Source organism: Alligator mississippiensis, chromosome 3 (assembly GCF_030867095.1).
Source record: "Alligator mississippiensis isolate rAllMis1 chromosome 3, rAllMis1, whole genome shotgun sequence".
Taxonomy (NCBI): Eukaryota; Metazoa; Chordata; order Crocodylia; family Alligatoridae; genus Alligator; species Alligator mississippiensis.
Window position 1 is genome coordinate 135,178,118 of NC_081826.1, and position 18,038 is coordinate 135,196,155.

The window sequence follows — 18,038 nt, forward strand, 5'->3', positions numbered from 1 at the left end:
AAAATGACAAGATTCACAATAATTAAAATATTGAGCGCATGAAGGCCACAATTTTGAGACATCAATGGACAGCCAGAAATAGATTTGAAGTACAGACAAGGTATGTCCAAATGAAAATAGTATGATGACAATGTTTCTATTCACATTCTTTTGCATCTCTGTCAAAGACCGAAGGTAACAAACATTTAAGTAGACGTTTGGGTGGGGTAAAGGGTAGAATCAAGATATGCCAAAAAATTTTAACAAAGCACACGCCGTTATGAAGTCTCTTTTCCTATTGCATGATGGGGTTAGTGAACCTAGTTCTTTAGTTTGATAGTTAAGGCAAATGTCAGTTCTGCCACTGTCTTGTTTTTAGACACTCAGAAAGCCGCTTTGGCCAAAAGTGACATTTTAAGAATGAGTTTTTCATTTAAGAATGAGGTTACCAGGACTGAAAAGGTGACTAGTAGAATTAGAACAGCTTGTTTGCATTGAACACTCTTGGCCTTCAGCAGCACCAGCTTGCTGTGAGCACAGATGTTTCTCTTAAAGCTGGACAATGGCCTTTTGTTGTTTCAAGGGGAGAGAGAAGAGTCAGACCCTAATGATCTTTCCTCCTACAGCTATTTCTGTACCAATCTTAGATTTCCTATAACTTCTCCCCCCATTAAGTGCTGGCAAAGAATATCTAAATATTTACTGAGGTTAATCCTTCTAAGAATACTCTGGCTGCTCCTAGGGTGCCAGTTCACTGGATTCCACAGGGTAATTAATTGCCACTATACCTCTAAATTTCTTTGACAGAGGTCTCCAGGCCGGCCCCTTTCTCTCAGTGTTTGACTTGGGCAATTTGCCTGTCTGCAGCTGGTGTAAACTGATCGGGCAGTTAATAACAGCCCACTTAACATGAAAGGGATCTGCTTGGGTGGGAGAAGGAGAGCTATCAGGGTTAAGCACACATGCGCAGAGGAGTTGGCAGTGTTGCTCCAGCCTGGCACAATGGTTGAATGTTAGAAGTAATTCTGTGGGAGGCCAACGCCAAAAATTTTTTGGTAGGCACGCCAAAAATTAACTCCACACATTCCCCCAGTCCCATTCCTCTGCCCAAGTTGCTGTTCTCCTGTACCTGGCTAGAAGGTCTTGCCCCTCCACTCAGGGTCAGACTGATCATCATATTTGGGGCCAGGAAGGAATTTTACCCCATGGTCAGATTGTTATGGATTATGGGGGGGGTTTGCCTTCCTCTGTAGTGGAGGACATGGCTGCTTGCCTAGGCTCTCTTAAGCGTGTATTAACAACTTTTACAGAAGCAGGACGTTGACTGCCATGGTCGCCCTGCTTTACCTGTGGCAGATTAGGATGTTATGTCTCTTGTCATACTAGTGTTGACTGTATAGTCATGCTAAGAGGTTAGATGGTTTGGATGGGGATGGTTTGAATAGAGATGATCCTGTCTCAGACAGGGATTTGGACTAGACCTATGGAATCAAAATCATAAAGCAGCCCTAATTCTCTATGATTCTGCTTTCTGTTATAGCCCTGTCCTCTCTGCCTGATCAGCTGTTCTGCTTTCTTTTTCCTTCCCTATGCTCCCTACCCAATTTGCTGCTTTTCTTTCTGCTTCCTGCCCTACCTGCCACAGTGATGCCAGTCCCCTTCCCTGATTTGTTGTGCACCCCCCACAGAGGCTGCCTGGGTCCATGGTGGCAAACGTGCTGCAGGTTTTTTATTAACAAGCTGACAGGTCTGGGCCATCACAGAAACACTTGCCCTTGCTCTTGGATTTTCTTTTTGCTCATTTCCATGCTGCTTTAGAGATTAAGCATGAAGTTGGGTTCTCAAAGGTGTAAAGCCACAGGAGTCATGCATTTCAGGGACACTGTGCTGGAAGGAAGCATCTCTGAGATTTCAATGTTGCCAGGAGAATGCTGACCAGCAGATCCTTGTGGCCCAGACCTGGAGAGAGGAACCTCAAAAGGGGAGCAGTGTAGTTTAAACTCAAAGTGGAAACTGTAGGTTAAACCTGAAGAGCTTTGTAAGCTACCAAACTGAAAAGGGAGGTTGTGAGAGCAGTGCAAGAGTGGATTTACTGTTAATGGAGATCCTTCATTAGAGAGAACACCGAGATAACTTTGCCCTCAGAAGATGCATCGTGGAATATATGTTTTATATTGTTCACTGGGGCCCTTTTTGCACAGCAGAAACATAACCCTGCTTTGGACATGCAGTATAAGTTTGCTTTGAAATTAGACAGTCTGCATTGCCTTTGCAAACCAGAGTTCAGTGCATTGTAAGAAGCTACTCATCTTTGGAATCTGACACTGACGGATGAAACTGCATATCAGACAGATGGGTCCAATAGGCAGACCTGCACAGAGACCATACATTCCCTTACATTTTTCCAGGGTGATATAGTTGGAATCTCTGCCTTGCACACACCCTTTTTGCTAATGTATCTTTCCTTCTGGAGAAGAGACAGTTTGGCCCAAAGCTCTGATACAGGATCTCACATCAATAAAAGCGTTGTATCCATATATGCTGGGAGTAAAAGTTTGTAAGTTCTCTTCTGCCTGACTATAAATTAGTTATAGCAATGTATTTTTAATGTAGGAAAAGCTAACATGCTTGGCAAAAAGACACCCACTTATCCTAATCTCCTTACTTGACCCTGGCACCTGAGCATTGTACAAAACAACAAACAGACAAAAGAAAATGTGCATTAAGCACAGAATCCTGTATTTGATAGCATGTGGATGCCCTGTTGGGCCTTCAAGGAGCTCCAGTAACATTTCAAAGCTCAGCGTCAATGCAATTGGAGCCAGTCTGCAATGAAGCTGTACAAGCAGGGGAATGTGTACAGTTTTAGATAGAAATCAAGAAGGACCAAGGTAGTGGCAGGGATCAGTGAGTGAGTGGGGGACTGGGAGGGATATAACACACTATAAAAGCCAAAACCAGGCCTGTTTTAAAACTGTGTCAAGGCCATGGACAGATGTACTGGTTGAAGCCCCACCAAGTGCCTCTGAAGCGCTCCAAGCAAGAAGGATGCAGCCAAAACAGCACTTTAACAATGACCCTTAAAAAAAGGAGACCATCTTTGGAGTTCTTCCTTTTGGAACTCTGTTTGAAACACCCTCATGCCCCAGTGGTCTTCCAGCAAGGCCACAGCATGTCTGTCCATACCCTGAGTGAGGTACCAGATCAACAGATCTTGCACCTTGTCAGCTGCCTTCTAATCAGCAACTGATTAGAAACAGTGGTTATGAGGCAGGGGAAGAAGAGAAACCCAAATGGGAGAACAAGAGGAAAAAACCTCAGAGACAGAAATGTAAGAAACTATATACATGGTGGAAGGAGGGAGGGAGCAAAGAGATTTCCACTCTCCTCTTAGGTCTTTTTTCCTAGCTTCAAAATGGAAAAGATAGGACCCTGCTGACATGAGCTGACCATTGTACCTCAACATCACCACTTACCTGTGAAGATCAATGAAGCTAGGGAATCTGAGCATAACAGGAGATAGAGTACAGGCGATTTTGAAATTTCGTGAACCTTGGTCAACTGACACCAAAATTTTAAGGCCTTAATTCAGCATGGTATGTCAGCAGGGATCCAGCACCCTGAATAGTTACTAAGACCATTAAAAGTTGGCTTCAAAAACCTTCCTGTACCATAGGCTTTGGTTTGGTGAAGGTTTACTTCCTTCTGTTCTCCCCTCAACAGGTTTAAATGATCCACATAACAGAGATTTTAGAAAGAGGAGGTAAAAAAATCCTAAATTAAGCAGGTTTTAGAAATACAGGGAATCTGGAGTTCTCCAACTAGAACAGTCACCCTAGCTTCTGGCAGAATTGCCAGGGCTAGATTCTGCTCCAGTGCCCCTGAAAAGGCTCCCATTCTGCTTATGTGTCAACATACGAGGACAGCATAGCAGAGCATGGATTGAAAATTGAAAGCATTAAAAATCCTTGAAATTGCTTAATGTTGATCCCAGACATACTAATTCTCAATGCAGTCTCCGGTTAGTCACCAACAGAGCCTGTCATTTTAATGCACACTGTTATATCCAGGGATTCTGGTTTTCCATTTCCCATATAAAAACAGAGAAAACCACAGATTTCCCTTTTTTTAATCAGAGAAAATGCCAATTTCTCCTTTCAGCAGAGAAACCCGTGGATTCCCTGCTTTTGCAAATAGCTCTGCAGGCTGGTTGAGCTCCAGCCTGCAAGAGCTGTTTGCAAACAGGGCGGGAAACCCCCAGTCCTGACAGAAGGGGAAGGGGAAGGGGGAGTGGGAAAGGCAGGGCCTGAGGCTCTCAGTCAGCCACAGCTCTGCTCAGTTCAGCTTCACTCTTTGCTCCTGCAGCCTGAGGTAAGTGGGGCTTGCAGAGAGCTTGGGGCCCCTCTGGCAGGGCTGGGGGTTGTGGATCATGGCTGGAGGGCACTGGCAGGGCTGTGGGAGCCAGGAGCCAGCCCCGCCCGAGCAGGCAGAGCAGTGGGGGAGCCAGTTCCATGCTACTTCTGCTGCAGCTGCCTGCTGTTGGGTGCAGGGAGCTGCAGACTTGGGGCCCAACCCCATAGCCCTGGCAGCTAAGGGCCCCCTCCAGCAGGGGGGCAGGGGCTGTGGGTGGGGGAAAGAGCCACGAGTAGGGCAGGGGGCTGTTGTGGGGGCAATGAGGGGCACCAGCAGGGTTGGGATGGCTTTGGGGGCAAGTGAGGGACACCAGCAGGGCTGGGGGGGGGGGGGGGCGCTGCAGGGAGCTTTTAATTTTAATAATGGATTTTGGAAGTTTTATCAGAGAATTTGCCATTTTTTGTCAGAGAATTTGTAATTTTTTTTTTTAATCAGAGAAAACTAGGATCCCTGGTTATATCAACCCTGGACTAAGGAGGAGAAATTAGTAGTGTGCTGGGCTTAGAGACTGTACTGGCTAATTTATCTCACTTAAAAAAACCAGGGAAATAAACATCTCAGTTTTAAACTCTCCTTTCTTGAAAACCCACAAAGGCTCAACTATACTTTGTTGACTACAAGCCTGCCAAATTCCAGGTTTTAAATTAAAGCTGGCTTTGAGTTAAAGGAGCTCAAAAAAGCACTTGAAACCATAAAACTACTAGTTATTTTTTCCTTTTGTCATTTTATAATTTTATAATCTGAAATGTGGTTGCATTCAGAAAAGCAACAACAAAAAATGGCCTCTTTTTGCCCAAGATATCTCCTCCCTCTGGGGCTTTGAGTCATATCTTCTGATTTAACTGTTTTAATTTTTTTTAGCAAGGCTTGCAATGTTAAAGCAAGGAAAAGCTGGAGTCTCTCCTTCAAGTGTCACCAACACAAAACAGCCAGTTTCCAATTCAAGAATGAGACCTGGCAACTAATTTTTCAAAAGTGCTGTAAAAACATTAGCAAATCAGCCCTCACATCACCACCCTGACAGAGTGGCCACTGGCTTTATATCAATATACAGTTCTATGCTTGGGATGGAATAGCACAGCCCATCACTTATAGTGATATCTATATGAATAAACTGCACTTACTGACATGTTCTTGGCCAGTTGATCACAAGGGTCTATCTGTACTCAAGACCCACACCTTTAGAAACAAGGACCCAGAGTTGCTGTGAAAACTAAGCTGGACCCAGTGAAGACCAACTAAGAAAAATAATCACCCTTGAAGGCCAGGAAAAGGTTCTGGCCTTTATTCTGCATGGTTTGGATCTAAAGTGAAGTACACTCACCAGACTCTTGCAAGCTGTAATAATCAGAGCTAACATACTACCAGTAGAGGAGTGGACTCCTGTACAGTTAATCCTAGAGAGAGAATCTCTGGATTCTGTCTGTCTCTCCCTCTGTCTGTCTGTCTGTCTGTCACTCGCGTGCATGCGCGCACACACACACACATACACACACACACGCTCTCTCTCTCTCTCCTTTCCTTCCAAGACTAGAAGGAAGCTCCTGAAACACCAGCTCCACTCCTTTTGCCTTCACAGGAAACGATGTCTTATAGGGGAAGTGGCAGTGGATGGGCATGAGGGTGGGAAGTGGGAACTAGGTTATACCTAGATGTGAATGGAGGTTAGGGAGCATAGTTGGGATTGGCCAGAGGGTTTGCTCTTAAGGGTAATGAGCAGCAAAGCAAGAATAGGGGGCAGGGGAAGAGTGAGGGGTATCCTTCAGGGAGTCTACTGTTTCTTATCTGTGGTTTCTTTGTAATTTCTTGTAGCCACTCTGAGCCTTTTGATTAGGGTGGGATATAAATCTAAATTATAATAATAGTAATAATAAAGTGGTATCAGATAATACAGAAACAGCTAGCTGAGACTGACAACTTTCTAACCTTCAGGTGTAACGCTTTCTTTGTTCCCAACTTCTATTCTGGTAAGCTACCTCTGAGTCCAGCTAGCTCTGCTCTTCACAGTGATAGTGACAGCGTTTGTCTGCTTAGTTTGTGGTGTTTAGAGTTCTTCTCTTTATCTATACAGAATGTCAAGTTCATTTACACTACTTGGTACAGGCAGCCAGAGGCATTGCACAAAGGTATTGACTGCTGCGATATCACCTCTTCACAGAAAGCTGACTTTTGATCTTTAAGACAGAAACAGAACAGAGTAAATGACTTGGGTATTCAATTACCAGCAAAAGAAGTGGAATGCCCTTGGTTCAAACAATGCTGCAGGATTGGTACCGACCTGCTGGTTTTATGGGCTTCTGCATAGATTTTGGACTTCTCAAAGAAAGGGAAATCCCCATCTACAAGTAAACCCCATCTAATTAAGAAAAAGTGACCATCCTTCCACTCCAGCCAACTGTCATTGATATTAATGGCAACTACGATTCCTCCATTGTTTTCCATGGCAGGGCACCCTTGCTTTGAGAATTTAAGAGGCTTAATGCACCATTGTGGGGGCGAGGGGGTCAGTTTAACTGTTCTTCACAAATTATTAGGCTCAGCAGAGGGAGATTCTGGGTGAAGCTCAGTGGTTGGTCTAGATGACCTAGTTGTCCCTCCTCACCTTCAGCTCTATGAACTACATTTTAAACACACATTCAAAACCTAATCTAGCTGTTACAGCATAGCAGGGAATTTACCAGCATTTCCTACACCACTGTCATCATCAGTGTGCACTAACACCTCCAAATATAGGCTACTGATTGACATTAGCTCAGCTGCAGCAATATTCAGTTATTCCAGTCTTTGTCTCACCATAGGTATATGAAAGTACTGTCTTAATTTTTTGTAGTACCCTAATTTGCAGATACAAAAAAGGCTAAGAGTTTATTGCCAAAGGAGGGGGGCAGTATAAGCAAAATGATCCCAGTCTGTTACTTTAGGAATGCTAAAAACATCTTATCCAGAAAAAAGAACAGGCACTTAGTGAATGAATGACTTTTGGCTCCATGAGGTAATACAGAACTGTTGGAAAACAGAACATATTTTCTCATTTTTGTCCACATTTCAGACTTTTCCAACTAGCTGTCATGGGAAAATAAGTGCTATACTGTTAACCCTGTTCTTCAACCAATGTGACTTTACTCCTGACACAGCAGGAAAGCCTACTTGCATGCTCTGGAACTTCGTCCAAAAAATTAATAGTCATTCTCATGTGGTCTGGTCAGGAATATCTTGTTTAAAACTACATGTACCTATGTATTTGAGAAGAACTCAGTATGGTTTCAGATATCCCCGTGTGAAAGACTGGTAGGACAAAAAAGTATGATTAGCAAAAGGATATAAGCTAAATATTTTTAATGAACAGACCTGAGGGAGAGATATAGGGATAAGCAGAAGTAAGATCCAGTGATAAGTTACCTGAGATCAAAACTATATCTATGAGCTATATATATTTGGCTTTGAAAAGCAATAAGCATAAAGAATGTAAACCAGCTACCTATCAGCTATGCCTTCATCTCATTGTGCTCATGTTGAGAGTTCAAAAGATGCATTGTATCCCTGTGCACTATTCCCTATTATTTATTTATATTATTGTGGCCTCTATAAGCCCCAACCTTTGTTGAGGGGCCCAGTAGGCGAGATACTATACAAAAATGGCAAGCTGTTTGGGCACAGAACCAGCAACTTGTGCTAAGAACTGTCTCTTGTACTTGTCTCTTGACAAGCACAAGAGCTCAGTGGAAACTGGGCAATATTGCCCATGTGGGAGAGTGCAGGGAAACTGGGCAATATTAGTCAGCCATAGGTGGATTTAGGATTTTGAAAAGTGGGGTATAGATGCCATGGTGCATCATGTATAACACAACACACATTTTTTTCCAGTAAAAAGAAACCATAATCTTTACTAATACACTAGGGGCCTAGGGTTATATTATTCATTTTATGATTTAAGCAAAAATAAATATAATCTTATTGGAATGTGCATTCATTTGCTCTATTATGTATTCCAAAGTACAACAAACTAGGCAAAAAAATACTCAAAATATGTTGTTTCTTTAGTCTTGTAGTCATTAGTATTAAATGTATTTAAATGTAAGTGTATTAAATGTAATATCAGATTCATAAAACAAAATCAGGCCTTCTTGATCATCTTGGCAGTGCATCCAATGCTTCACTGAAAGTTATTTCCACACCTGAGTTAATGTTTTTGTCTATAGGGCTGTGAAATAGGATCTATATTACCAGGAACAGCTAAAAGACAGCAGAATCATAAAAAAAAGAATAGCTTAATTAGCAGAACATAAGATCATTAAAAACAGAGAGGGTTATTACCACCTGTGGAATGAACAGTTTAGAAGATATCAAGTAGATTTTAATATGAGCCATAAGTCAAATGACTTCCTCACTGCTGCCTGAATAGAAATGGTCCTGCCACACTGCCAGATACTTTGTTTTAAACTGTGGGTGAAGCAGGAATCAAAGGTTGACAACTGTATCCTGGATCCAATCCTGTGGGCAGCTCCTCTCAAATGAAGGGCAGCAAAGGAGAAAGTATAAATAGTACTTTTCAAATCTAAACAAGGTGGTGGTGGAGGCTGGTGCCCTAGACTGAATGGAGACAGAAACCAACGCCTCAAGAATGGACAAAAGGTGACAGACAGGGTGGGGATAAGCCAGGGAGTGAAAATAAAGATTACAGTTGGAGATGGGGAAGCTAGTGGAGGGATGTCATGGGAGGGATAACACAATCTAAACAATGGACTGAGAAGTATCTTTTTCAGTAGCATCCTATACAGACAAATTTAGCCTCATACTTCCTTGAAGTCTGCCTTGATAATACTATTCTAGAAGGCAAGTGAAGGGGACTGAACTACTTTACCATGTTTTTTCTAGGTTAAATCAAAAATTCATCATTGCTTTCAAGACTACACTAAACAGCCGCACACACAATGGGCTCAGTAACAGCGTTCCAGCATGTAGAGGTGATGCACTTTAAATATCTAACACAGTGGTTTTCAACATTCTCAAACCCTCCTGGCAAATGCCAACTCCTCACTTTTTCACTCATGTTTTTACTATAGAAAAATAATAGAGCAATTTTTCTGCTGCAAAGAACTCAGAAAGGCCACAACAGGTCAAAATATCTGACACTCCAGATTTCTGTTTCAAATCACTGGGTTTATCTTGTGAATCATATCTACACATTAGCATACTTAGTAGTGCATTGGCACACCTGTGTTGATATTCCGTGGCACCCCACAGCACCCTTAAAAGGATCTCACAGCAGCCAAGGTGCTGTATCACCCTGATTGAGAATCACAGATCTAACACATCAAAGCTGCAATACTGTTCCAGGAAAATTGTAGCAAACTAGTCAAAAGATTTGGGGTCAAATTCTGACCCAATGAAATTATATGGTACCTGGATTTCACTTTGGACTTAGAAAGACCCCACTAAAAATAAATATTACCTGAGCCTTCCTCTTCCAGACCCTTGCAAATATTTCTCTTTGCCTTCATCTATCAAAGCAAATGAAAGTATCAGAAAAAAAAGGATCTCTAGATGAAAGAGAGGATGCAGAAATTACCTGTGATACCAGACACCCTGGAAACATCCTGAGACTGAGTGGAGCGATTTCGATTCTGCTGCCTGCGCCGGTTTGTGGCTGACCTGGTGGTCCGGACATGGACCTCACTCACTTTGAAAAAGGCCACCATGAAAGGCTGCTTGTCATAAGGGCCATCTCGCCCTATCAGACCTGCTTCTCTTGGGTTTACACTGAGACCTTCAAATTAAACAAACGAAAAAAAAAGGTACATTAGGTGGGGAAGAACCCACAGAATAATGTTTGCTAGCAACAGACACAGCTGCTCTTCCCAAAAGCAAGGTTCCCCCTCTCCTCATTTTCTGTTGTTTCTCCTTTCTTCTTGCCCACTCTACACTTAGCCCTATTAAGAAGATGACTGCAGGCCCTGAGGGTGTGTGAAGCTTTGGGTGGTGATTCGATTTGGAGGAGATATGGCCCAATTTGGTGGCCGAATATCTGAATCTGAATCGAATCAGGGGACTAATTTAAAGGCCTGAATCGATTCAAAGCTCTCCAAATCTTTGGAAAAGATTCAGAAAGCTTTGATGATTCGGGCAGTCCCCAGTGGCAGCAGCAGGGAGCTACAGCCGACTCCGAGTTGGTAAGTACTAGGGGTGGGGGAGGGGGAATGGGCCTGGCTGATCAGATTCAGCCAAATCGATTTGGGACAGATCACCGATTCGAATCACTGTCCCCCCGAGTCGGCCGAATCCGAAGCGCTTACTACCTGCTTTGCACAGGCCTACTTCTCGATGGTCTCCAATTAATGTGAAATATGAACATTTCAAGGCAGGGACTGAATGCAGTCTTCTAATGCCATACAGTAAAGATAAATATAGGTACAGATATAGATAAATTCAAAACCTAAATCTGAAAAATTGGAGACGATGAGAACAGAAGGCACTGGGGAGAGTAGCCAGAGAAAATGTGAGGTGAAAGATGTACCTTTGTCATTGAGAGCTTAGAGATGGGGTGCGGTCACATTAATAGTTCATACCAAGAGCTGGGTATCTCTAGTCAAAAGACAAAGTGCACCCTCTGATCTCTTGCTCGATTTCTATGAAATCACCAGCAATAGGAGGCAGAAAATGGAATGGGTGGAAGGCAAGGTTCCTCCTTATTGTTACTCCCTTCTTAAATTCTCCCATCTCTCCTCCTTCACTACTATATTTTCTACCTTTTTCTCAGGTTTACAGTATTTTGTTCTCTTCCTCCTCCTCCTCCCTCCCCTCAGCCTCCCTTCTTCCAAAGTCTTCATGGATTGTGAAGTGTTGTTGTTCATCTCACAGTCTGCAAAGCTATTCCCACCCATGGAATCTAAGGGACTGCATCCACAGAGAGAGCATCTCACTGAGAAATGGAGACTAATGGGATCTGCCTTTCCTTCTGCCATTATTTCATGACTTTTAAAGCTGTTACAACACATCATAAATGTGCCTCTTTTCTTTAAAAAAATGGTACATGGAAAAGAGGAAAAGAAGCAAACACCACCTTTTATTTTCTTCCCTGGTTTGGAAATAGGTAGCTTTGCTGGCCTGTTTTCCAGATGTCCTGAAGTTAATGGGAGCATGAGTGCTTCCCATTTCAGGAACAGCGGTAAAGTATGGCAAAATCTGTGCTTGTGTGCACACATATATCGAGAAAACTGAGTACTTAAAGCATTTTAGGTCTAAGGAAGACCAGGAGCCAAGACTGACTGTACTAGGCTGTACAGTCTGTATCAGGCTGAGTTCCAGCTATCATATCACAGCTGTTTAGCTGGGGATGTTACCTTGAGCCTCGCCACTAAATGTTGCAATTTACAATTAAGAATGCTGCATGATTCTAAGCATACTGGTGATTAACTTACCATCCCTGGTCACCACACTAAGCTGGAGTCCCATGTTGTGTTGAGGGTTCAACACCCACATGTTACTGGTGGCAGTAATATCAAACTCCAGCCAGCCTTCTTCTGAGGCCCACACTGCCCGGGTATCCAACAAAAACAGATCAGAGTCTCTGCAAAACAGAACAAAATATGAGGCATGGTAGAGAGAAGAACTGCATTATTATCCTGTTCCAAAACTGTTGCTCCTGATGCCTTCACCATGTGTTACCTGGAGAAACTGTAATTAAAATATTGCCTCTTTGTCACTAACAAATTCACCAATAAAGGTCTGCCCTTCAAAAAGCTAAACTCTGGTTTTCAAAAATGTCAATGCTGTCTACAGTTGTGAAACCAATGAGGGCTACAGAGACAAAAAAAGGTGGTGGCTGCAAAGAAACTAATGTTTAAGATTACATATTGGTTGACTGGCAACTGGATCTTAACCCTTTCCCACTGACATTAGCCTGGGTGTAAAGTGGGCCTAGACTGTATGGTGGCCAATCTAGGTTGTACGCTGATCATTCCATGCCTGCTATGAAATTATTTTCATGACTCCAATCCATTTCTTCTAGCATAAATCCCCTACAAGTGAACCTATAGGTCAAGCTCCTAATAGATTTAGAAAATGAACTACAACTGCCACTAGAGAGGATCCCCTCCACCTCACTCCTGAGGTGCATCAGCAGGACAAACAGAGAATCTTGTGCTCCAGCAGCTAATCTCCCATATCTGTTTTGTGAATAAATGGCAGGCTTTTGTCTCCAGATTGTCACACACATTCTAGGACTATATAAATATGATCATAAATTTTAAAAAAACAGTCTTGAAGAAATGTGTTGAATAAATTTTCTCTAATATACGTTCTTTCACTGTTCATAGTCCCTTCATAATTAAAATAATAGAATCATAGAAAATTAGGGCTGGAAGGGACCTCAGGAGGTCAGCTAGTCCATCCCTAATTATATCATCCCAGTAAAGGCTTTGTCGAGTCAGGTCTTAAAAACTTGCACGGATGGAGAGTCCACAACCTCTCTGGGCAGCCAGTTCCAATTCTTCCATAACAGGTAAATCCAATTCTTCCTCTTTCAGTAAAGGAGTACAACACTTGCCTTAGATGAACCAATACTACAGTTCTAATATGGGTACCTGAAACCAATCCCATCTTTAGTCTTCCTGTAGAAATACGTTGATAATAACAACATAATGGAAATAAGAAAACAGGATACCTGCCCCTTCCTTCCATCACAAGTTAATTTCAGAATGAGTTTTGTTTGAGTTATACTTTATTTTTGGCCAAATGCTATGTCATAATACCCAGAAGTTTGGTTTACATGAGATGACACATGGAAAAATAAGCACTTTAGTATGTTAGGGCTTTTTAGTGCAGCTATTTTTACAGTGGGAAGGTTCCCCCCTGCTTTGGTAGTAGCACATTCTGTGGTTGACTCAGCAGCCTTTCCCACAGGAGTCTTTGCATCCTTTCTTCCAATGGGAAGAGTATTTCAGGAGAGACCCTGTGACCTTCACCTCCAGCAGCAGTGTGTGGTAAGGCTCGCCAGCTGCTATATACTTGGGAAACATTAAGGTTGAAAGATTTGGGCTTTCCCAAGCACACTGTAAACTCTGGAGCACTACTGCTAAGGAAATTCCAAAACGCAGCTGCAGCTGAGACCCCAGTACCAAAAAAGTCAGGAGAGGAATTAACTGCTGAATCACTCCAAAGTCTTAGTAGATCTGCCAGAGTGGTCTCTGGCAGCCAGAGATGCAGGTCACAGGAATGCAAAAGGGTGCTTTAAGTCCCATCCCTGTCTCTCCTCCTCAATCAGATTTTGAGGCCCTTCCTCAGTCTTTTCTCTGCAAGCCCTGCCTCTGCCCCCTTCAGGGCAACCTTCCTCTAAACACCAAAGTCCAAACTGACTGCTACATTATTGCTACCTGGAAAAAAACAAAAAACAAACCCAACAACAAAAACTGTTTGCCCTTGGAACTACATACGAGGAAACTAATGCTCCCATAAATGCCAACAAGCATCAGATTAAGTAGAGGTATGGTTAGGTCAAGGGTGAAATTCATGGCCTAATTCTTCGTTGTCTGGTACTTTGTGAAGTGCTTTAAGCTAGTGTGAAATAAGTGAAAAGTGGATGCAGACTGCTACCAAACCGAAATTATCTTCCCATAACCCATTTTGCACAGGACTGAATGCTACATAAAGTACCTACACCGAATGCCTACACCAAGTCATCTAACTGACAAGCAGGTTCATACACTACTCAACAGATCAAGTCAGGGTTTGTTTTTTTTTAATTTACAACATTTTTCACTAAAAGCTTTCACTATTTTCTCTCTAGCTCCTCCTAAGCTTTCCTTTTGGACCACGTATATAAAGCCAAATGTTGTTTTACTCAGTAGATATTACAAGTGTCACCAGACAGGACCATGAAAGTGAAAAGACTCAGTGCGGTGGTAGAAATAGACTGAGATAGGGACACGCCGGATGGCACATAGGAGATTTCTGGCCTGAGAAGAAATTAAATAAAGGACTCTGTGGGCATATCTACATGAGAAATGTACTGAGGAGCAGGATAATTAGCTCTGCAGTTAACATCTTGCACTTACACATGCAGCCCTATTAAATTAATAAACTCTGCGGCAGGGTAGTATTTGTAAATACAAGTATTACCCTGCTGCAGGTTTTTACTCTGCAGCACTCCATGTATAGATTCTGATGTGGCTGGCTGGGGTACGAGGGTGCTTCAGTGTGGGGGGGGCTGCCTGCTGGCTAGCCTCATGCCGGAGCACCCTTGTGCCCCAGCCAGCCCTCCACAGCATGACGAGCCATGTTGGAGTAGCCCTGGGCTGGCAGGCTGACCCCCTGGGCCGGCAGGCTGACCCCCTGGGCCCTCTGCCAGCTGGTGTTATTCTGACCTAGCTCAATGTACTGACGTCCCAGGTGCACATTCAAATAGTGTGCCTGGGAGCAATAAACTCCAGTGCAATATGCAACGGAGTTTATTGCTTTGTATTAATAGATGCCCTAGTAAGGACTAAAGGAATAGAAAACACTCCTCATCCAGAACGGGGAACAGAGCTCAGCTTTCTTGAGAATCAACATTTCTCTTGTCCGAAAATAGCTGTGAAGCCACTGGCAAAACCATGTCCCTCATTTTCCTTTAGCAACTGGTTCATGCAGAGGATGACAAGCTATTACTGCTACGAGTTGCTCCTTTGGCTCAAATGGCAGAGATCTGAGAGGCAATTATGTAGGTTCTAACCCTGTAAGAATAAATATGGATCCACTGGATGGAATTTGGGAGTTTGGGTTTGCTTTTTCTAAAAAAACTTGGCATTGTTTTAAAGGTATTTTCTTATGTTAAAGTTGCAAAGTTAAGTTCTTGAAAGATAGGCAACATCAGAATTAAAACTGCCTGTCACCTGGTACATGTGGATTACCATCATACTTGTCCATATCATTGGACTGTAAGCTCTTTGGGCTGGGGGCTACCTTTATCTTTTGTTTTTGCACAGTGCCTACCCAATGAGTTCTAGTCCTGGATACCAGAGATGCTACAGTAATGCAAATAAAATCTTTGCTCAGAGACCAAATCAGAGTTGTGCAAGACTTCTCGGTACATTCCATGTCTCATTTGCTGTAGATGCTGGAAGCACATTGCAGCTGTAACAGTGGAGTACAGAATGACCAGAGAGGGAAGACCATCTAGAACAGAGATTGAAGACAAGCCGGGAATCTGATGATCAGTGATGTTTAAGAATTTCAGTCAAAAGCTTCTTTTCAGCTAAGTACAGATAGTCAAACAGCCCCAGGAGGAATTAATTCAATCTTTGCAGGTTTATCTAAACTGTGTAGACTGAACTAACACTAAAGTGAACTGATGTTCACTTTAGAAACCAGAAATGCAGCCAGACCCCTGCAGTGGCCCACACCAGTAGCCGGGGGAGTAGGGCACTAAAGCATGCCTCCAAGCCTGCTGGACACTGCTGAAGGCGCCCGAATGCAGCCAAGCAGGAACCATCCTTGATTGGCTGCCCAGCACATGCCCCCCAACCCCTTGCTATCCACCCACAGAGAACAGTCCCTCTAAACTGGGACTAGCCAGCTCCCTCAGCCTCAGTGGGGTTTCCTGGCCCTGGTGCAAAGAGCAGGTTCCCCCCTATCGCCCCTCAATATGGCCCATACGACTTGGCCCCAAGCTGGGCTGAGAGGCACAGGCAGAGGCTAGGGAGCAGAGGCTTTAATAATTCAGCTCTGTGAAAGCAGGGGGGGCAGGGCCTCCCCTGCTCCACTGGAGCAGATTGCATAGCCTAGGGCTGCAAAGCATCCTGGGATGCTAGGGGACTGAGTTAACTTGATACAGGAGGGAATCTGAGACAGAAGTTCCAGAAACTGGCTTGACATAAATCAGTTAAGCCTGATACTACATCCATCCAGGTTTGTCTAAAACAGGTTTCGGACATTTTGAAAGCAGTTTACGGGCACTGAACATCTGTTCTGTTACAGGTTTAAACCAGTTTCTGATCACTTAAACTAGTTTATGAGCAACCATGTCTTCAACCTTCATGTCAAGGATACTATATAGATTCGGACCTATTTGGAGGACTCCTAAATTCAGTGAATGAAAAAAGGTTGCAGTATCAAAATTCAGCATTCTTTAGTACTGCCTAAAACTGTCTTCAGGATTTCATGTCCACAAACAAGTCTCTTTGTGTTCATCCATGTGGAACTCTAATTAAGATTTTAATCATATCTTACTATTTGCCAGAGTTTCAGTATTAATTTGTTAATGTTTGTGCAGCACTTCAGCTATGTAAAACATTGCCCGTGCAGTTAAGGTGCATCTATACATGTACTTTAATGCATATGAGCCTATTTAATGTGCATTAAAGTGTCACCAAAAAAATGTGCTCTTCACCTAACCCACATTAAAATAGGCTGATGTGCCTTCTTCTAGTACCTACTAGCAAATTGCCCCCTTGCGGTGCTAGGGAACCAGGAGTGGGGGCCCACGGCCCCCCCGGTCTTTGCACAGGGCAGGGGCAGGCTGCAGCTGTGGACTGCACTCAGCCTCTGCTCTGTGCCTTGCTGCCAGTGCATTGACAGTAGTGCGGCGCCATGTGCTTTGCTGGCCAGCCCACCCAGCGTTGGGACTCACATGGCGCTGTACCACTGTCAGAGCAGCAGCAGTGAGGCATGGAGCAGAGGCTGAGAGCAACCCAGAGCTGCAGGCTGCCCCTGCACCATGCACAGACTGGGGGGCCACATGCCCCCACTCCTGGTTCCTCAGCACTGCGGCTCTGGAGGAGCCACCAGGCTCCAACTGTCCCACAACCCAGCCTGGTCAGAGACCCATCACCGTGAACAGGGCCCCACCTGAGCCAGGTCATGGGGCAATCAGAGCCCTGTGGCTCATCCAGGGGCATGGCGTGGGGGAGCCAAAGGGAGAGTAAGTACCCCCCTCCCCTGGCTTCTCCCATGTCCAGCCCTGTGCACCCCACCACCACCACCTCCCTCTACTCCACCCCATGCCGCCTCCCAGGAAGGGGCCATGCCCTGCACTGCCCCTATTTGGTGTCCAGCCATATGCAACCACCCTCCCCCACCTCCCTCCCCACTCTCCCTTCCTGGGTGGAGGAGGTTGGGGGCAGGGAGCAGGGCAGACGGTTGGGGGCATGGTGAGGCAGGGTGGGGCGCACTGCCACGGGGCCACGCAGTGAACCCCGGCATCTCCCACTCCTTGCTGGCTGTGGTCTAGGGGCGTACTGCACTGCGCCTCCTGACAACAATTGGCAGGGAGCAGAAGGCTGCAGCAGGAAGCATGTCATATTGCACCATGCCCCCGACCACCTGGCCTGCTCTCTGGTCCTCCACCTGTGGGCAGCACATGCGTAGTAGGCCCAGAGCATTACGGACAGACAGACAGACTAAGGCTTTTATTATATTAGAATAGGCATTTATACACACACTTTTTTGTCCCGCAACACATTGGAGATCCACTGCTTTGGAGGAGACTTGATTAATCAAGTTTGCTCCGCACACGAGCCAAGGAGAACTATACTGTGCCGTGTGCAGTTGTATAAGCAGGGAAATGTGTGTTAGTGCGCAGAAAATGGCAGTGGTGTGGTTTTTGAACTAAAGCACCTCCAATGTGGTTTAGTTCAAAAGTGCGCCACTGCCATTTTCTCAGCACTGACACG

At 44.2% G+C, this 18,038-nt stretch overlaps 1 protein-coding gene across 1 annotated transcript in view; it reads right to left on the minus strand.

Moving 5' to 3' along the window:
* BMP6 (bone morphogenetic protein 6) overlaps positions 1 to 18,038 on the minus strand; it is a 145,930-nt gene that overhangs the window by 7,933 nt on the left and 119,959 nt on the right. Inside the window, exons 3-4 of the mRNA XM_019491084.2 lie at positions 11,811 to 11,959; positions 9,962 to 10,159 (exon numbers count right to left, since the gene is read on the minus strand). Of these exons, the coding sequence (XP_019346629.2) occupies positions 9,962 to 10,159; positions 11,811 to 11,959 (347 nt within the window). The remainder of the gene's footprint in view (positions 1 to 9,961; positions 10,160 to 11,810; positions 11,960 to 18,038) is intronic.